Below are 22,032 nucleotides of genomic sequence, written 5' to 3'. Positions count from 1 at the left end.
TGACAAACATCAGCCAGGAAGCATAGGAACTGAGAAGTGGTCTGTGGTCACCACCTGCAGAACCACTCCTTTATTGGGGGTGTCTTGCTAATTGCCTATAATTTCCACCTGTTGTCTATTCCATTTGCAGAACAGCATGTGAAATTTATTGTCAATCAGTGTTGCTTCCTAAGTGGACAGTTTGATTTCACAGAAGTGTGATTGACTTGGAGTTACATTGTGTTGTTTAAGTGTTCCCTTTATTTTTTTGAGCAGTGTATATGTTGAAGAGGGTTGGGCTTAAGCTGCATCCCTGTCACCCCCCGGCCCTGTGGGGGAAAAAAAAAATGTTGCCAATTTTAACCGCACACTTGTTTGTATACGTGGATTTTATGTCGTATGTTTTTCCCCCAACGCCAGTTTCCATCAATTTGTATAGCAGGCCCTTGTGCCAAATTGAGTCGAAAGCTTGCTTGTTTGGTAATTCGTGTGCAGGGTGAATACGTCGTCTGTCGTACGGTAATTTGGTAAAAAGCCAATTTGGCATTTGCTCAGTACATTGTTTTCACTGAAGAAATGTACAAGTCTGCTGTTAATGATCATGCAGAGGATTTTCCCAAGGTTTCTGTTGACGCATATCCCACGGTAGTTATTGGGGTCAAATTTGTCTCCACTTTTGTGGATTGGGGTGATCAGTCCTTGGTTCCAAATATTGGGGAATATGCCAGAGCTGAGGATGAGGTTAGAGATAGCCAATTTGAATTTGTGGTCTGTATATTTTATAATTTAATTTAGGATACCATCAACTCCACAGGCCTTTTTGAGTTGGAGTGTTGTATTTTGTCCTGTAGTTCATTCAATATCATTGGAGAATCCAGTGGGTTTTAGTAGTATTTAATAGTTGATTGTAAGATTTGTATTTGATCATGTACACTAGCATTCAAAAGTTTGGGGTCATTTTAATTGATCATAAATACAGTGTAGACATTGCTAATGTTGTAAATGACTATGGTAGCTGGAAACGGCAGATTTTTTCAATTTAAATTTTTTATGGAATATCAACATAGGCGTGCAGAGGCCCATTATCAGCAACTATGACTCCTGTGTTCCAATGGCACGTTGTTAGCTAATCCAAGTTTATAATTTGTTGTTCTGTGAAGGGAGTAGTACACAGCATTGTACGAGATCTTCCGTTTCTTGGCAATTTCTCTCATGGAATAGCCTTCATTTCTCAGAACAAGAATAGACTGACGAGTTTCAGAAGAAAGTTCTTTGTTTCTGGCCATTTTAAGTCTGTAATCAAACCCACAAATGCTGATGCTCCAGATACTCAACTAGTCTAAAGAAGCCCAGTTTTATGTTTCTTTAAAATCAGCACAAGAGTTTTCAGCTGTGCTAACATAATTGCAAAAGGGTTTTCTAATGATCAGTTAGCCTTTTAAAATGATAAACTTGGATTAGCTAACACAACGTGCCATTGGAACACAGGAGTGATGGTTGCTGATAGTGGGCCTCTGTACTCATATGTAGATATTCCATTAAAAAATCTGCCATTTATAGCTACAATAGTCATTTACAACATTAACAATGTCTACACTGTATTTCTGATCAATTTTATGTTAACGGACAAAAAATGTGCCTTTCAAAAACAAGGACATTTCTAAGTGACTCCAAACCTTTGAATGGTAGTCTGTTTTTGCTGTATTCTTCTGTTATATAGCTCTCTACCCCTCTCTTTCTCGCTTTCACGTCACCACCCCTTTCTCTTTCCTTTCCTCATTCTTTCTCCCTCTGTCTCCTCCTTTCCTCTTTGTATCACTGTCACGATCTTCCTCTGTCGCTCTCTCTGTCTCTCTCGGTTCCGGTGTGTGTGTCTGCGTGTGTGATTCCTGTTTCTTAAAATAACTGACGGCTCAGATTTTGGTGTATGTGGAGCACACACACACACACACACTAAAAAGCGCACACACAGGAATTCCCCAGAAAAGAGGAGTCAGTTTTCCGATGGGGGTTGAGATAATTAAGAGACGTGTGCTTTGTTTAGCCTCTCCCATCCCCAGAGCCTTCAACTTCAGAGAACCGTTAAGGAATGTAAATATATGGCTTCTATAGAAGTTGTGACCAAATATATTATATGGTATTGAAAAAGCTTACAGGATAACTGGCTCCTACCTCTAGAAGTTGCAATTACTGTTTCATGGTTCTATAATCGACCTGTGAATGAGAGAAAGGGTCGGGTGTGTGCGCTTGCTTGCTTTTTAGTGTTTGTCTCTGAGACAGTGGCGAGGTCCAGTCAGCTGAGAGGGCTTGGTCTTAACAGGAGACAGGACCAGGCAGACAGGTACAAGCTCGCAGGCAGGTATTATGACTGATTGCCTCACCCCTACAATAGCTGATTTTCACCTTTCTAGGAAGGGTCGGAGAGCAGGTGAAAGGCTAGAACAGTAGGTGAAAGGTCAAATGCTATGTTGTAGCAGAGAAGGACACTCAGACCTTTTCTCAATTGGAGCTGCTTGATTCCTCCCATCCTTTCCTCCATCCTCTCCTTGCCTCTTTTGGAAAAAGGTCAAAGGTAATTGAGGAGACGAGGCGAGGAAACAAACAAATTACTCTCCTTGTTTCATCAAGTGTTTACATACAGTGCCTTTGTAAAGTATTCAGACCCCTTGACCTTTTCCACATTTTGTTACGTCACAACCTTATTCTAAAATGTATTAAATAAAACATTTTCCTCAGAAATCTACACACATTACCCCATAATGACAAAGCAAAAACATTCTTAAATGAAGTAGTTTGGAATCACCAAGACTCTTCCTAGAGTTGGCCGCCCGGCCAAACTAAGCAATTGAGGGAGAAGGGCCTTGGTCAGGGAGGTGACCAAGAACTGATGGTCACTCTGACAGAGCTCATGAGTTCCTTTCTGGAGATGGGAGAACCTTCCAGAAGGACAACTATCTCTACAGCACTCCACCAATCAGGCATTTATGGTAGAGATGCCAGAGGGAAGCCACTCCTCAGTAAAAGGCACATGACAGCCTGTTTGGAGTTTGCCAAAAGGCACCTAAAGACTCTGACTGTGAGAAACAAGATTATCTGGTCTGATGAAACCAAGATTGAACTCTTTGGCCTGAATGCCAAGTGTCACGTCTGGATGAAACCTGGCACTATCCCTACGGTAATGCATGGTGGTGGGAGAATCAGGCTGTGGGGATGTTTTTCAGAGCCAGGGACTGGGAGACTAGTCAGGATTGAGGGAAATATGAATGGAGCAAAGTACAGAGAGATCTTTGATGAAAACCTGCTCCAGAGCGCTCAGGACCACAGACTGGGGTGAAGGTTCACCTTCCAACAAGACAACAACCTTAAGCACACAGCCAAGACAACGCAGAAGTGGCTTCAGGACAAGTCTCTGAATGTCCTTGATTGGCCCAGCCAGAGCCTGGACGTGAACCCGATTTGAATATCTTTGGAGACACCTGAAAATAGCTGTGCAGCAATGCTCCACATCCAACCTGACAGAGCTTGAGTGGATCTGCAAAGAAGAATGGGAGAAACTCCCCAAATACAGGTGTGCCAAGCTTGTAGCGTCATACCCAAGAAGACTTGAAGCACCTTGGCTGCAATTCTTTAACAAAGTACTGAGTAAAGGGTCTGAATACTTTTCAGTTACATTTTTTATAAATTTGCAAAAATGTCTAAACCTGTTTTTGCTTTGTCATTATGGGGTGTTGTGTGTAGATTGATGAGGGGAAAGTCAAGGGGTCTGATTTTTATATTTTCTTTTCACCTTTATTTAACTAGGCAAGGCTGTTAAGAACTAATTGTTATTTACAATGACGGCCTACACCAGCGAAACCCGGACGACACTGGGCCAATTGTGCGCCGCCCTATGGGACTCCCAATCATGGCCGGTTGTGATACAGCCTGGATCCGAACCAGGGTGTCTCTAGTGACGCCTCTAGCACTGAGTTGCAGTGCCTTAGACCGCTGCGCCACTCGGGAGACCTGTCCGAAGGCACTGTAGATGGAATTGCAAAATACATCAAATGTAGTGTAACATTTAACTAGATGTGGCAGTCATTTTATAGACAAAAGGATAAATAAGTAGCGTATAATTTTTAAATGTCTGCATGCTTTTCCCCTCTGAGAAAAAAATAGCTGTTTCAAAGGGGGTGTGGCTGACTTCAAAATTCTTCAACGGTAGTATACACCTGAGAATCCTCCGCCAGAGGAGGCAATCAAGGAGATGAGCGAACTCCTTTGTTCACCTGTTAACAAATTGACACTCCAACATATGTCGACCACTTATCCGTTTCCGGGTCACAGATGAGAGGAGGACGGAGGAGTTGAGGAGAGGACAGACTTTTACCCAATTGAGAAAAGGCTGACACACAGAGACACTGTCAGATTTTTTTGCCCGTGATCTAATTGGTCTTTTGAACTGTGTTGTTGTCCTGTTTCCTTCTACAGTAAATGTGGGACTCTTCCTCCAGAAAGCTGCTTCTTCAGCCTCATCTGCAGCGCTGGATCCTTCATGGGTGAGTCTCTGTCTACACACATGAACTGATCTGGGTTGTCGGGGTTAATCAATTAACTTCTCTGGGATATGTGGGACGCTAACGTCCCACTTGGCCAAAAGCCAGAAAAAATGCAGCGCGTCAAATATATTACTATAAAAATCAATCTTTCATGAAATAACACATGAAAGACACCAAATTAAAGCTACACATGTTGTGAATCCAGCCAACATGTCTGATTTCAAAAAGGATTTACGGCGAAAGCACACCAAACGATTATGTTAGGTCAGTACATAGCCACAGAAAAACACAGCCATTTTCCCAGCCAAAGATAGGAGTCACAAAAAGCAGAAATAGAGAAAATTAATCACTAACCTTCGATGATCTTCATCAGATGACACTCATAGGACATCATGTTACACAATACATGTATGTTTTGTTCGATAATGTGCATATTTATATCCAAAATTCTTAGTTTACATTGGCGCCATGTTCAGAAATGCCTCCAAAATATCCGGAGAAATTACAGAGAGCCACATCTAATAACAGAAATACTCATCATACACTTTGATGAAAGATACATGTTTTACATAGAATTAAAGATACACTTGTTCTTAATGCAGCCGCTGTGTCAGATTTCAAAAAAACTTTGCGGAAAAAGCACACCATGCAATAATCTGAGACGGCGCTCAGATATAAACAACATTTCTCCTCCATGTTGGAGTCAACAGAAATACGAAATTACATCATAAATATTCCCTTATCTTTGATCTTCATCAGAATGCACTCCCAGGAATCCTACTTCCACAATAAATAGTTGTTTTGTTGATAATGTCTTAAATTACAGGTCAATTTGAGCAAATTCTGAATTTGCGATTGATCATGATTAGTCACAGCAAATCCTGTGATAAACTTGATAAAATGTTGGAATTGTTTAACAGCCCTAGAACTCATACATCATGTGCACGTGTCGTGCCCTGTGTGTGTCGGCAGTTTAAGTTTAACAGCTCCAGTCAATGATTCCCAGCTGTGGCTGAGCCCACTCCATTGACACACAGCCCTGGGTATGCATGTGCCCGTGTGTTATCCACTGTGGGCCAGGGCGGCCGGACATAATGCCAAGCATCAGAGAGCCAGCTCTGCTTTGTGTCTGTGTACGACTGTGTTCATAGTTGTGTGTTCATAGTTGTGTGTTTCCGTGTCCCTACCTTACTCTCAGGGGAGAGGAAGCTTGATGATGACCACTGCTATTTAAGGTCTGCTGGCTGGCTGTAGCAGCTTTTAAAGCCAGACTCGGTAAGTCCCAAATCAAATTAGACTATTTTTCTGGTTTAAAATACAGTACCAGTCAAAAGTTTGGACACACCTACTCATACCAGAGTTTTGTTTTTTTGTACTATTTTCTATATTGTAGAATAATAGTGAAGACCTAAACTATGAAATAACACATGGAATCATGTAGTAACCACTTTTAAAAAAAACATCTAAATATAAAAATGCGTTTGAGCCAATCAGTTGTGTTGTGACAAGGTAGGGTTAGCATACAGAAGATAGCCCTATTTGGTAAAAGACCAAGTCCATATTATGGCAAGAACAGCTCAGATAAGCAAAGAGAAACGACAGTCCATCACTACTTTAAGATATGAAGGTCAGTCAATCCAGAAAATTTCAATAACATTGAAAGTTTCTTCAAGTGCAGTCGCAAAAACCATCAAGCGCTATGATGAAACTGGCTCTCATGAGGACTGCCACAGCAAAGGAAGACCCAGAGTTACCTCTGCTGCAGAGGACAAGTTCATTAGAGTTACCACCCTCAGAAGTGGTCAGGGTTCCATTTTAGCTCCTATGGTGTTCTCAATTTGTATGAGTGATTTGGGAAATGGGATGCAACCAGCAAAGTTGCATCTATATGCAGACGATACAGTCATATTCATGTGCTTCTCTGGTTCAGGCTGTTGAAGAGCTCCAGACTGCTTTTTAGTTACTGCAGGCCTCCCTTTATGTTCTCAAACTGGTCTTGAATCTACAAAAAACACATTTCATGAACTTTACCAGAGCTCGCACTCAGCCAGAGAAGGTTAGCATTGTCACATCTGGTGGCTTATCCATTGAAAATGTGTCATCCTACAAATACCTTTGTATATGGTTGGATGACAAGTTGTCCTTTTAAAGTTCATATGGATACTCTTGTGTGAGAGCTTAAATTTAAATTGGGTTTTTATTTTTGTAATAAGGCTTGCTTCCCAGTTATGGCTAGAAAGAACCTTGTTCAGGCCACTTTTCTCTCTGTAATTGATTATGGTGACTTGTTGTATATGCATGCAGCCTCTGTCTTAGAGGCTGAACTCTGTTTATCATGCATCCTTGTGCTTTTATTACAAATGCCAAGTCACTCACCCACCATTGCACCTTGTACCAAATGGTAGGTTAGACCTCACTTTATATGCGCAGAAAGCTACATTTTTATGTGTTTATCTACAAAGCCTTTTTTGGTAAACTCCCTCTTTACCTCTGTAGTCTGGTCTCTTTCACCACCACCAGTTATCATACCCGGTCTGCTAGGTAGTTGCTACTTAAAGCCCCCAGAACATTCACAGTTTTTGACTGCGTTCTCATCTTGTGCACCAGAGGCATGGAGTAGTCTACAATCCATGCTTCATCTAGATATGTTAGTGCCACTGAATTCATTTCAAATATTGATGGGAGACTGTTACTGAGGAGTGTAAATGCTTTGTTTTAGGCTGGATCATGTTGTATGTTTTATTTCTGGAATGTATTGATTGTTGCTGCCTTGGCCAGGTCTCCCTTGAAAAAGAGACTGGGTCTCAATGGGCTTTTCCTGGTTAAATAAAGCTTAAATAAAAAAAAGTTAACTGCAACTCAGATTGCAGCCCAAATAAATGCTTCAGAGTTCAAGTAACAGACACATTTCAACATCAACTGTTCAGAGGAGACTGCGTGAATCAGGCCTTCATGGTCGATTTGCTGCAAAGAAACCACTACTAAAAGACGCCAATAAGAAGAAGAGACTTGCTTGGGCAAAGAAACATGATCAATGGAGATTAGACCGGTGGAAATCTGTCCTTTTGGTCTGAGTCCAAATTTGAGATTTTTTGGTTCCAACTGCTGAGTCTGTGAGACGCAAAGTAGGTGAACGGATGATCTCCGCATGTGTGGTTCCCACCGTGAAGTATGGAGGAGGAGGTGTAATGGTATTTAGAATTCAAGGCACACCTAACCAGCATGGCTACCATAGCATACTGCAGCGATACGCCATCCCATCTGGTTTGCGCTTAGTCCCACTATCATTTGTTTTTCAACAGGACAATGACCCAAAACACACCTCCAGGCAGTGTAGGGGCTATTTGACCAAGAAGGAGAGTGATGGAGTTCTGCATCAGATGACCTGGCCTCCACAATCACCTGACCTCAACCAAATTGAGATGATTTGGGATGAGTTGGACCGCAGAGTGAAGAAAAAGCAGCCAACAAGTACTCCGCATATGTGGGAACTCCTTCAAGACTGTTGGAAAAGCATACCTCATGAAGCTGGTTGAGAGAATGTAAAGAGTTTGCAAATCTGTCATCAAGGCAAAGGGTGGTTACTGTGTAGAAACTCAAATATAAATAACATTTTGATTTGGTTACTACATGATTCCATGTGTGTTATTTCATATTTTTTATGTCTTCACTATTATCCTACAGTGATAAAAATGAAGGTTTTATGTAGTTAAAAAAATAAATAATTATAAGTAGAGCAGCTTTGTTTACAAATTGCAGGTGACATTTCTCCAGGTAATTATAATGCATAGAATGTGATATGATCGATAGGTCTATCTGTTCCTCTGATCCATCCACTACTACAGCAAACTCGGCAAAAAAAGAAACGTTCTCTCACTGTCAACTGCGTTAATTTTCAGCAAACTTAACGTGTAAATATTTGTATGAACATAAGATTCAACAACTGAGACATAAACTGAACCATTTCCACAGACATGTGACTAACAGAAATGGAATAATGTGTCCCTGAACAAAGGGGGGGGGGTCAAAAGTAACAGTCAGTATCTGTTGTGGCCACCAGCTGCTTTAAGTACTGCAGTGCATCTCCTCCTTATGGACTGCACCAGATTTGCCAGTTCTTGCTGTGAGATGTTACCCCACTCTTCCACCAAGGCACCTGCAAGTCCCCGGACATTTCTGGGGTGAATGGCTCTAGCCCTCACCCTCTGATCTAACAGGTCCCAGATGTGCTCAATGGGATTGAGATCCGGGCTCTTTGCTGGCCATGGCAGAACACTGACATTCCTGTCTTGCAGGAAATCACGCACAGAACGAGTAGTATGGCTGGTGGCTTTGTCATGTCATGATGAGCCTGCAGGAAGGGTACCACATGAGGGAGGAGGATGTCTTCCCTGTAACGCACAGCGTTGAGATTGCCTGCATTGACAACAAGCTAAGTCCGATGATGCTGTGACACACCGCCCCAGACCTTGATGGACCCTCCACCTCCAAATCGATCCCGCTTTAGAGTACAGGCCTCGGTGTAACGCTCATTCCTTTGACGATACACGCGAATCCGACCATCACCCCTGGTGAGACAAAACTGCGACTCGTCAGTGAAGAGCACTTTTTGCAGGTGATGTCTGGTGAGGACCTGCCTTTACAACAGGCCTACAAGCCCTCAGTCCAGCCTCTCAGCCTATTGTGGACAGTCTGAGCATTGATGGAGGGATTGTGCGTTCCTGGTGTAACTCGGACAGTTGTTGTTGCCATCCTGTACCTGTTCCGCAGGTGTGAGGTTCGGATGTACCGATCCTGTGCAGGTTTTGTAACACGTGGTCTGCCACTGTGAGGATGATCAGCTGTCCGTCCTGTCTCCCTGTAGCGCTGTCTTAGGCGTCACAGTACGGACATTGCAATTTATTGCCCTGGCCACACCTGCAGTCCTCATGCCTCCTTGCAGCATGCCTAAGGCACGTTCACGCAGATGAGCAGGGACCCTGGGCATCTTTCTTTTGGTGTTTTTCCAGAGTCAGTAGAAAGGCCTCTTTAGTGTCTTAAGTTTTCATAACTGTGACCTTAATTGCCTTCTGTTGGTGTCTTAACTAAAGTTCCACAGGTGTATGTTCATGAATTGTTTAATGTTCAGTAAACAAGCATGGTAAACAGTGTTTAAACCCTTAACTTCACAGATTTTAATTAGTAAAAATCCAAATTACACTGATGTTTGAAAGACAGTGTCCTGAAAAAGGGATGTTTCTTTTTTTGCTGAGTTTATCTAGTTGTATCCCCCTCATTATAAACCAGACTCATTATAAATGAGAGTTGTGTGATACAGAATAAAAGCGTAATTTAGTTGACAAATGCATATCGGAACGGTTAATAATAAAGAATATAATATATTGGCTGGCAAACAAATCGATCCACACACATTGCTTGCAAATGTGCATAGCCTACTGGGTGGGCTATGCTAAATAAACATTCACGCACTTACTTGCAAACCTTGCTGGACTTGCTAGCTAGCTAATTGTTTTCCTCTTGGATGTTGAGTTTACTATTGGAAACTTTTGATGGCAAATTTGTGTTATAATTCAACCCTATAGATGCTGAGGGTCGACTTTTCCAGGCAAGTGTTTGCACTGCAAGAAATCAAGCAGATAACGGCTTTACCGTTGCACCGCAGTAGGAGGCCTATATTGTTGAACTTGACTGTGTAAAATAGAATTCCTTTTTATTGCTCTAACGTTCATAGCTTACTCCACTTGTACATTTGAATTGTTATGATGCAGTAGAGTAGCCTACATGCTTGTTGTATGGTACAAGAAAACGAGAACACCGGCTGTCTGATACTGACTGGAAGGGTGGCTGGCCCAGCTGTCTGATACTGACTGACTGACTGGAAGGGTGGCTGGCCCAGCTGTCTGATACTGACTGACTGACTGGAAGGGTGGCTGGCCCAGCTGTCTGATACTGACTGGAAGGGTGGCTGGCCCAGCTGTCTGATACTGACTGACTGACTGGAAGGGTGGCTGGCCCAGCTGTCTGATACTGACTGATGGAAGGGTGGCTGGCCCAGCGGCCACTTGAACTCTCAGAGCACGTTATGATGTCTGGCCTGGGTTTGTTTTGTCTCCCCGACAGTTTGGTATTTCACCATCACAAATAACGTAAATGTGACTTACTAAGATTAAAGTGGTAGTTCACCCAAAAGGGTTTTGTTTCTGTGGCACTGTTTCCACATGCTAATGTTTTAGCATTTGTTGCACAAATCCAATTCAAGTCATGGGACCCATATTGGCATTTTTCACAAATGTTCAACGATTAGTGACTCTGTGGAGCTTCACAATCAATTTGAGATACTTCTGGATGATTTGAACAAATGCTATTATTGGTCATGTGGAATCAGTGCCAGGGAAACTAAACCAAAGCATGAGTTGCTGTCATACCCTGTCCATGGTCTGCTTACAGGGTAAGCAAGCCAATATGTCATTTTGTAATTTGGGTGAACTATCCCTTGAACATTACATATTTTAGTGGACTACTTTTGACCAGGGCCCTATGTAGGAAATAGGGTGCCATTTGGGACGTCGCCCAGGACATTTGTCCCTCCCGGAGCCTCGATAAGCACTTTCCCTCACTTAACTTAGCTCTGACTTGACCCCACAGAGAACCGAGATTGCTTAACTTAGTTCTGACGTGAGAAAACAGATAGCCAATCACTCCATATTGGGTAGAAAACGGGGAGAGGGAGCTATAGAGGGTTGTAATGAATAGGAGAAACATTGCTTTAGTTTAGATCAAAACTTCAGGGAACTGATTAGTCAGGGTGTGTAGCAGCTGAGTTTAGAGAATGTGTCATTCCATTTGATTTCATTTGTACTTTTTGACTGCAACTCTTTTGATTTGAACAAAACTTTCCATACGTATTTGCCCATGGAAGAAGTGGTCAGAAAGTGACTTTTTGGATCTGAATGGCAAAACATTCAGAAGATAGAAGTGCCCAAAGTTGACCCATTTTTGCATACCCCACCACACAATGAGACATCCATGTCTTCATCACTGGAAAATATAAACTGTGGTGTTTAATTTAAAAGCTTACAAAAGGGGTTTCAAACTATTTGATAATTTAATGGAATTATGCAATCTTTCATCATCTGAGGTGTTTGTTGTGCCCGCCATCGGTTGAGGCGCAGCATACTCTCGAATACAGAGTGGGTCTGGCTCAAAGCCATGGCTTAGGTTCCCCCTCTCCTTCCTGAGTTCAGAGAGAACCAGAGCAACTCGTCGAGTAGTGGGGACAGCGGGTTAGGGAGAGGAACAGAAACAGGCACATGATGATCTGTGGTTGGGGCACGTTTACTTTAATTGGGGTATTAGCTTTTGTAAATGTCCATAGCCATGTTCTTCAATGCAATGCCAGGGTCATTCATTAGAGCACTCATTTCAAACATAACAAAGTTTTGCAATGCAAAATGAAAACAAGCTTTTATTTTCTTACAGGTAGTCCCTCCCTGTTTCAGTCCAGTTTTCTTCTAGCTAGTGAACCTTGTTCAGAGGTGCTACAGTATGTCCTTCCATGGTAACATGGCAGTCACTGCAGGGGCTTACTCATCAATTGCTTTAGTTAGTACACATTCTGAGTCTACCTTTTGAATCTATTATGGGATGACCGGTATTCTCAGAGAAGGATAATGTTGCTATCGTCAACGACACTGAATGTACTGCCAGATGTTTTCAGGGGGAAATGTATATTTGATTATCAAACTTCAACATGTTTAAGCATTAAAAGCCTACGGTAGGGTCAAGCACTGAAGGCTTCAATATGAAAACTGTTGTTTTTAAATAAATACACAGCTGGACCTTATTGACGAAGACTGCTAGCTAGGCAACCAGCCAGTGCACAGACCAGAAAGACACTGTAATTGAATGCAGTAAATGCCAATTAACTTTCTTTCTCCTCAGTGTTTTCTGTTGAATAGGAACCAGAACAGAGAGAGAAATAAGGCACCATTTCCTTTTCCTACTAGCCTGGAGACAAGGCTGTTTGTTTTTCCATGCTTGTAACTTACCTCACTTCTCTGAAATGACTTGGGTGCACTGAACACACACATGCGCGTAGGCATCACACACGCATGCACGCGCACACACACACACACACACACACACACAATGAAACCCCATTTTATTTTCTTCTTACCAATGTCTGTGTCTTCAGCTTAATGCCCTGCGGCAGGGAAACTCTAGCTAGCTGCTTTTGTTGGTCTGTTCTTTCATAACATCACTCTGCCCCTAGGTGTATGTTTACTGCCAGAATTCCTTCTGTCCCATAATGTATGTTTAAGTTATTGTCAGAACTGTGGTGCTTTTGTCTTCTCTCGGTATTTGTCCAGTCTGTGGTGCTTTTGTCTTCCCTCGGTCTTTGTCCAGACTGTGTGTGTGTGTCCTGTAGTGACGCCAGGCAGGGTTGGCACAGCAACACCCATACCAACACCTTTCTGGGCTTAGCAACAATGGTATTTCGACCCACCATTGAGGAAACCCTAACCTACCTTAAGGAGCCTGTGGTGGAGGCCCTACTTCAACAGTACTAGTCCCTCCCGCCTTGGAACGGGCCCCTGTTCATTAGGGATTTAACAGATAATGCCTCCCTGTTTCAGTCTTTTTTATGTGGACTTGTGCAATTAGAAAAAAACATAGTTTTCTGTTGCAAAATATATATATTTTTTAAATTCTGTTGCGTGCCCTCGTGAACATGACCCGGGCATCTCAGCTTGAGGTCACGACACAAGGGGCTCCTAGTTCTCTACCCACCTCCCTCTCTCCATCCCACGCTCCCTTTCCTCCTTCCCACTCTTGTCGTCTCTCCCTCTCACTCTCTCCCCTTCCTCTCACTCCACTTCCTTCCCTCACAGCTATCTTCAATTAGGCAGGTACAATGAAGCCCACACAGAGACCAGTGTAGCATGTCGGCATTAGTGACAGTACAACCAGTCCAAACCCATTAGCAATGACCCCTCGGTCTGTACCCCTTTCCTTTTCTCTCTCTATTTCACTAGTGTAACTCCTCTGGTCTCTCCTTCACCCTTTCTTCCCTATTCTTCCCCCTCCCTTCCCTAGTATTGTCACCTCGTGAATTTCCTGGAAACCATTGAAAAAACTCTCTCGCTCTCTCTCTACAGTGATGGTGATAGTATTCCTACGTTATGCCCATGTGATAGAGAAGTATCAGAACTGTGTGTTGAACACAGCGGGCCTAACCACCGGCTGGATCTGTGCTGCAGGACTCATCATGATTGGCAACTTCCAGGTACGTGCGTTCAGCAACACAACAACTGTTTCACACTCTTCATCTGTCCCTACCTCTCCTCTCCTCTGCTGCCCCAACCCTTTTCTATTCTCTCCACCTCTCTTCCCTCTCCACCTCTCCTCTCCTTCCTCTGCTGGTGCCTCTGCATTCCAGACCTGCTTCATGTTGTAGTTATGGACCACTCACATATGGGAACACACAGACACACACACTATTAGGGTAGTTAGTGAGGCGTCCCACCTTAATTCCTGCCCTGTGGTTGTTTAGTTGTTCAGGACATAGTTTCTGCAAGTTTAAATATTTGGAACTTTGGCACCGTGCGAGCGACTTGGCATCAATTTGGGGTACTATAGGAGGGTTGCCGTAGAGACTAGTGGAGGAAGGGGGGTGGGTTCCTTAACATTCAGTACAGTAGGCCTTTGCCTGTAATCCGTTATGTCTGAATGACTTCCTCCCTCTTTCCCTCTCTCCGTTTATCCTAATATCTCTGTCTATCCCTACTCTCTACTAGGCTTGTAAAATTCAGCAAACATTCATAAAATTCCCAGGTATTTCAGAGAACGGTGATTCGTAGACCGAGGATTTACCTACTCGCTTTTTCCCTCCTGACTTCAGGAATCCTCCACCAGGATTAAAAACAATAGAATAAAGTTTCAAATCTACTGCTTACTCTCTGGTCGTTCAGGGCTCTGGGCGGTGTGTTTGTGGAAGGAAGTGGTGTGTGTGTGTGTGGTGTGTGTGTGTACAGGATGTTTCTACCCTGAATGCCAGACATGGACTCTTCATAACAAAACTGGAGAGGAGACGTGTAAAGCTGACACCTTCACTATTCCCTTGATTCTCCTTAAGGCGTCTGCATACTAGATTCGGTTTGCTCCTTGCAGAACTCTACTAGGCGACGTGAACGTCTGTTACTCGCATACTCCCTTAAAAGAAAAAAAACTAGAAAAAAGCGGCAATAGTACTGTTTGTCCCACTTGAGACACCGTAGCCAGTATATACGTCCTCAAAATAGTCCGAATTAATCTAAGGTAACTCAAGAAATCTGTAATTCATTTAATGTTTTTTGCAGAGGTCTTCCCTCTACCAACTCTGGTGACTCATTAAAAATAGAGGACGTTGTTACTTCCATGGGTATTTACTGTACGTCTCTGAGCTTTCTGTCCTTCCTTGAAATGAACACCCACTAAATACACTAAGAGGGATATTACAGATGGTGCTGAATGTTTTTAGATAATTAATAATAACCTTATTTGTATAGTGCTTTTCAGTACAAGTAACAGTGTTTCACACAATAAAATAATTAAATAAAAGCACTTACAAAGGAACGACAGGAGGAATACAGTTTTTATTTAACCTTTATTTAACTAGGCAAGTCTGTTAAGAACAAATTCTTATTTACGATGACGGCCTACCCCGGCCAAACCCAGACGATGCTGAGCCAATTGTGTGCCGCCCTATGGGACTCCCAATCACGGCCGGATGTGATACAGCCTGGATTCGAACCAGGAACTGTAGTGACGCCTCTTGCACTGAGATGCAGTGCCTTAGACCTCTGTGCCACTCGGGGCCCGGGAGGAAGGAGAATTAATGAGAAGCATCCCAAATGTCAAACAAACTGAAGCATTTATCTTATCAAAGAAAAACCTTCAAATCCCTAACTAACAATTAGTCGTCATGCCATGTCTTGATATGACTCAGGGTGTTAATGTGAGAGCTTCCTGACAGGGGAGGTTGTTAGACATGGTTGTGTGAAGATGAATGTGAAACTCCATGTTTAGTGACTAATATCTCAGGAAAGCACTGAGGATTTTAAGCCTGACAACTTAGAGCCCCAGGGCAGGATAACCCATGCTCAAGGAAAGATTTTTCACCTAGTCTGCTTGGGATTTGAATCAATTACCTTACGTTACTGGCCCAACGCTCTTAACAGTGAGGCTACCTTCTGGACAACATATTTTCTTTTCTCAGGGAATGGATTCTTCTGATGGTGTTTTAGTTGAATGGTTTTCTTAGCAGCTGCAGAAACCAGAATGCATTTTTAGTCATCATTGAACAGACAAAATAACTGATGATGCCATGCATAAAGAATCTTGTCAGATAAGTGTTTATTGATAAAATGTTGCAAGAAGAGGGGCAAGGTGCACGAACCAGTAAGATGGATGTGAAACTCTTCAGTATTAGGGCCCCTAACATCACCCTTTTACTCTGCTGAAGCTTTTGATAGGGCCTCTCACTTAGCCTCGCACCTCTAACCCCACCAGAGGAGGCTGGTGTGAGGAGCTATAGGAGGACAGGCTCATTGTAGTAGTTGGTCCGGTATGAAACACATCTAACATATGGAAACCACATGTTTGACTCCGTTCCATTTCTTCCATTCCAGTCATTACATTAGGCCGTCCTCCTATAGCTTCTCCCACCAGCCTCATCTGAACCACACCTCTTAGAGGCCAGTATAACAGTTTAACACAGTCCCTTGGTTACAGAGTAAGCCTGTCCGGTGGCTCATACATCGTGCCAACTGTGGGTAAGTGTGGGCTATGACAGAGATGAGTTAAAGGCGTCAGCATGCTTCAGTTCGGCTGGCGCCTACGGCTAGGCAAACCAAACGAGTGTGCTCGCATACTCCCTTAGAAGATCTTTGCTTGAAAAACAAGAAAATAGCGGCAATAGTACTGTTTGTCCATTTTGAGACGCCGTAGCCAGTTTGCACTAACTCAAAATAGTCAGAATTAATCTAAGATTTCTTGAGTTGTCATTCATTTTTACGTTTTTTGTAGAGGAGATCTTAGTCGCGCAATTTTAAATCTAAGATGTTTGGTGCAGTTTTTCTAAATAAAACAATGTGCATGAAAACGAGTTGTTTGTCATTCAACAAGAGACACTTCATTGAAGAATCCCTACTGTTGACCAATCACCAAAGAAAGGGCATAGACTTCGGAGACTGAAGTTCGGATTGCTTCAGGAAGATTTTTTGTGTGCGCAAACTGCCGAAAAAAACCTTTGCAGAAGACCGAAACGATAATATAACTGCTTCAGATGGGAAGCATGCGGACACCATTAGCCTCTGTGTGTGTGTGTGTGTGTCAAAGCGAAAGTAAGAGCAAAGATTTTTATCACTAAAGCAAGAAACACCACAGCCTGTCGTTTCCTATGGGAACAGATGTCATAGTGGGCAGAGCCAAGCAAGGAGGTGGGCAGAGCCAAGCAAGGAGGTGGGCAGAGCCAAGCAAGGAGGTGGGCAGAGCCAAGCAAGGAGGTGGGCAGAGCCAAGCAAGGAGGTGGGCAGAGCCAAGCAAGGAGGTGGGCAGAGCCAAGCAAGGAGGTGGGCAGAGCCAAGCAAGGAGGTGGGCAGAGCCAAGCAAGGAGGTGGGCAGAGCCAAGCAAGGAGGTGGGCAGAGCCAAGCAAGGAGGTGGGCAGAGCCAAGCAAGGAGGTGGGCAGAGCCAAGCATGAGCTAGCAAGATCCTATTGGCCTGTTCTAACGTACATCTTTATATTTCCGTTAGGGAACGCCTATTCTGTGACATGGCCGTGTGCAATAAATCAATTTGACTTTGCACTCCTTCTAAACAACGCAATTAAAAAATATATATAACATTTGTCTACTCTGTTCATAACAGATTATAGTTTTGGGAACAGAAAACGCTATTGAGATCAAATGTTTCATCGATAAGAAGATTTGCAGAATGTCGGCCAAAATCCATCTAGTTCCATCTTCTCCCACTGCCTGCCAGTGGGCTTCCTCTCACTACCATATTTGGTAGTGAGTGACAACGCCAAGCGCATGCTTCATATTTATACATCCAGTGAAATATCTGCCTCATTGTTCGATCTGTGGTAAGAGCAGGGAGTAGCATCAGTGACTCACTTCCCTCCCTTTCTCCCTCTAACCTTCCTATCCTCTGGGGTCTGTCTGCCAGCAGAGCGTTGTGAAAAACTGGGGGGAAATTTTACGGGGGGGTGGGTTTAAGTGAGTCATCACGGCACGCATGTGTGTTTGTTACAGCCAGGAGCAGACTGTGTGCACACGTGTCACAGACCGCATCTGTACCCAATCAGAGCCAGTCTCTGGAACTTTCTGTACTCAATCACCAATCAGAGCCAGTCCCCACCGCAGTAGTGTTGGATGACATTTAATTCTATTAAACTTACTTAATTCAAAAAATTTGCTGCACAAAGCAATGCAAATATATATATATATATATATATATATATATATATTATACATGTATAGCTACATAAATACATAGACATAGCATATTTAACACTCACATTAGTAGACCAATTTGAAGCAGTGAAAATACAATAGGCAGTGTTTGCAGATGGAACAGTAGCACAAACAGTACTAAGATGAAAGCCTCACAGAGAGCATCAGAAGCAACACAAACACTAAAAGTACTAGGCTATAATAACACTTTTAGGACATCATGTTGTGTTATGCAGGGCAGGACTCTTTGACTCGGATCCTTTTAGACAGGAGAGGACCTGAAATAGATGGCCCCAGAGACACACACACACACACCAGGGGTGGATATGAATAGTACACTTCTTTGGGTGTTCTCTCTGTGGGCGCTGGCCGGGAGAGAGACCACAGGAAAGCAGGAAAGGAGGGGATGAGGCAGGCGGGCGGAGGGAGGTGGGAAAGGCATGACTGGTAGTCAGTCTGCTTCTCTCTCCTAGAGACAACTGGAAGGTTCTCTGGGCCACAGACATCTCTCTTTACACCTATTTCACCATTCCAGTTCTCCCTGTTCTGAATGATCCTTCCTACCTGATCCTTTCTAAGCCTATTATTTGCTCTCTCACTATTAAAACCCCCTCTTTTTTTATACGTTCTGCATCATCCTGGCACTTAACCCTAATTGCTCCTGTAAGTCACTCTGGATAAGAGCGTCTGCTAAATTACTTTAATGTCAGTGTGTTACACAGCCTCTTCACCCTGCCTCCAACAGGTAGATTGATGACGTCCTAGCATTTACTGCCTGCCAAAGTCAACTGCAGACTTTGGCTGGGCGGGCAGCATTAGAACATATGGCTAGCTGAAGGGGTTTACATTGGAAAGACTTGCAGAAAGACTGTACTTTCCTTTCCTCAACTCTACTCGTGTCTGTGTGCGCTCTAGTGTGTGACAGCTAAATAGGAAAGTGTTGGACCAGAAGCAATAGGATTTACCTAACGGACACTGCTAACGATGAGAGGAGGGAGAGGTGTTACTGCACTGCAAGCTGTCTTTATCTGTATGTCAACAGTAATTATATACTGTAGCTGTCATCTCTGGCTGTTTTGTCTTTGATTTTATAGGAAGAGCCATAGAGAGAAATGTAATTAATTTGGTCTTTAAGGAAGAGCCTAGAAAACCTACTGTCATTTCATACTGAGTTAGTGAGGGCAACGGAAAGCTGTTACTGTAACCGAAGCCTTTGGTCTGATAAATTAGACCCTTGTCTTAGTTAATAATAGCTAGCCTAACTTGTCATTTTCATATGGATTGTAGTAGTTCTGGGAGAACTACCAATTGCTAAAGGTGACTTGACACAAACAGACATTTATTCTGTCGGTCCCCTTGGTCTGGTCAGTACCCTGCATTGTTTAAAGCTGCTTTGAGTGTGTGTTCTGTTATCAGGTTCCATCGGTCTGTCTGGTGCCACTGAGGCCTCTCTCGCTCACTCCCCCTCTCTCTCGCTCGCTCCCCCTCTCTCTCGCTCGCTCCCCCTCTCTCTCGCTCCCCCTCTCTCTCGCTCCCCCTCTCTCTCGCTCCCCCTCTCTCTCGCTCCCCCTCTCTCTCTCTCGCTCGCTCGCTCCCCCTCTCTCTCTCGCTCGCTCGCTCCCCCTCTCTCTCTCGCTCGCTCCCCCTCTCTCGCTCGCTCGCTCCCCCTCTCTGGCTCGCTCGCTCCCCCTCTCTCTCTCGCTCGCTCGCTCCCCCTCTCTCTCTCGCTCGCTCGCTCCCCCTCTCTCTCTCGCTCGCTCGCTCCCCCTCTCTCTCTCGCTCGCTCGCTCCCCCTCTCTCTCTCGCTCGCTCGCTCCCCCTCTCTCTCTCGCTCGCTCGCTCCCCCTCTCTCGCTCGCTCCCCTCTCTCTCTCGCTCGCTCCCCTCTCTCTCTCGCTCGCTCCCCCTCTCTCTCTCGCTCGCTCCCCCTCTCTCTCTCGCTCGCTCGCTCCCCCTCTCTCTCTCGCTCGCTCGCTCCCCCTCTCTCTCTCGCTCGCTCGCTCCCCCTCTCTCTCTCGCTCGCTCGCTCCCCCTCTCTCTCTCGCTCGCTCGCTCCCCCTCTCTCTCTCGCTCGCTCGCTCCCCCTCTCTCTCTCGCTCGCTCGCTCCCCCTCTCTCTCTCGCTCGCTCGCTCCCCCTCTCTCTCTCGCTCGCTCCCCCTCTCTCTCGCTCGCTCGCTCGCTCCCCCTCTCGCTCGCTCGCTCGCTCGCTCCCCCTCTCGCTCGCTCGCTCGCTCGCTCGCTCCCCCTCTCGCTCGCTCGCTCGCTCCCCCTCTCGCTCGCTCGCTCGCTCCCCCTCTCGCTCGCTCGCTCGCTCCCCCTCTCTCTCGCTCGCTCGCTCCCCCTCTCGCTCGCTCGCTCGCTCCCCCTCTCTCTCGCTCGCTCGCTCCCCCTCTCTCTCGCTCGCTCGCTCCCCCTCTCGCTCGCTCGCTCGCTCCCCCTCTCTCTCGCTCGCTCGCTCCCCCGCTCGCTCGCTCCCCCCCTCGCTCGCTCGCTCCCCCCCTCTCTCGCTCTCTCTCTCGCTCCCCCCGCTCGCTCCCCCCTCTCTCTCTCGCTCCCCCGCTCGCTCCCCCTCTCTCTCTCTCGCTCCACCGCTCGCTCCCCCTCTCTCTCTCTCTTTTGCTCGCTCCCCCTCTCTCTCTCTCTTTTGCTCGCTCCCCCTCTCTCTCTCTCTTTTGCTCGCTCCCCCTCTCTCTCTCGCTCGCTCCCCCTCTCTCTCTCTCTCGCTCGCTCCCCCTCTCTCTCTCTCTCTCGCTCGCTCCCCCTCTCTCTCTCTCTCGCTCGCTCCCCCTCTCTCTCTCGCTCGCTCGCTCGCTCCCCCTCTCTCTCTCGCTCGCTCCCCCTCTCTCTCTCGCTCGCTCGCTCCCCCTCTCTCTCTCTCGCTCGCTCGCTCCCCCTCGCTCGCTCGCTCGCTCGCTCCCCCTCTCGCTCGCTCCCCCTCTCTCTCTCTCCCCCTCTCTCTCTCTCCCCCTCTCTCGCTCGCTCGCTCGCTCTCTCTCTCGCTCGCTCCCCCTCTCTCTCTGCTCGCTCCCCCTCTCTGCTCGCTCCCCCTCTCTGCTCGCTCCCCCTCTCTGCTCGCTCCCCCTCTCTGCTCGCTCCCCCTCTCTGCTCGCTCCCCCTCTCTGCTCGCTCCCCTCGCTCGCTCGCTCCCCCTCGCTCGCTCGCTCCCCCTCTCTCTCTCGCTCGCTCCCCCTCGCTCTCTCGCTCGCTCGCTCCCCCTCGCTCTCTCGCTCGCTCCCCCTCGCTCGCTCGCTCGCTCCCCCTCTCTCTCTCCCTGTCTCTAAAGTATCTTTTTTTGTCTAAAGAAAGAATAAAAGTAACAGGTGGCTCCATTGACAACACAGCAGGGTCACTGAGTTACCTGACTCAGTAGTTTCAATGACTGACTGCTGCTGCCCCCTTCTGGCCAAATTGAGCCACAGCAGCACTAGAGGCTGGAACAGAGGGAGCTTTTGTCTAGCATCATATGCCATCATGTGTTTCAATGTGACGTCTTCAGTGTATTCAGTATGTGCCTTGTTCAATGCCCATTGAGACAATGAAAATCAAGCCTATGCTAATAAATGCATCTCTCTCATTCTACCTTCCCTCTCGCTCGCTCCCTCCCTCCCAGGTGGACAATGCTAAGATCCTCCATTATGTGGGTGCAGGGGTAGCGTTCCCCACCGGTATGCTGTTTGTGTGTCTTCAGTCGGCTCTAACCTACAGGCTGGCCAAGACTCAGGGAGAATACAGCCTGGCTCACCTACGACTGGGCATGACACTACTGGCCTTCATCACCCTGGTGCTTAGTATCCTTTACTGCAAAAGACTCAATAAGATCTGTGTTATCTTCACAACCAAGGCCCTGCGATAGACTAGCGTCCTGTCCGGGGGGGGGGTACAGGTACATCAAGCTGTCTCACGCTACAGAAACAGGAGATGAGGTGTTAAGTCAAGGCTCATACTACTTATCACAACCAGAGGGAAGATGGAGGGGGGTGTTGGAATGTGGGAGAGAAGCGAAGGATGGGGGGGTAGAGG

General features: G+C 45.6%; 1 protein-coding gene across 1 annotated transcript in view; it reads left to right on the top strand.

Moving 5' to 3' along the window:
* Window positions 1-22,032, top strand: part of LOC120017731 (transmembrane protein 150A-like) — a 60,456-nt gene that overhangs the window by 34,219 nt on the left and 4,205 nt on the right. The window contains exons 5-7 of the mRNA XM_038960685.1: window positions 4,450-4,517; window positions 13,676-13,803; window positions 21,623-21,800. Of these exons, the coding sequence (XP_038816613.1) occupies window positions 4,450-4,517; window positions 13,676-13,803; window positions 21,623-21,800 (374 nt within the window). The remainder of the gene's footprint in view (window positions 1-4,449; window positions 4,518-13,675; window positions 13,804-21,622; window positions 21,801-22,032) is intronic.

This window comes from Salvelinus namaycush, chromosome 22 (genome assembly GCF_016432855.1).
Source record: "Salvelinus namaycush isolate Seneca chromosome 22, SaNama_1.0, whole genome shotgun sequence".
NCBI classification, from domain to species: Eukaryota; Metazoa; Chordata; class Actinopteri; order Salmoniformes; family Salmonidae; genus Salvelinus; species Salvelinus namaycush.
The sequence above is the reverse complement of the archived record's forward strand: the minus strand, read 5'-3'. Positions and strand labels throughout refer to the sequence as shown.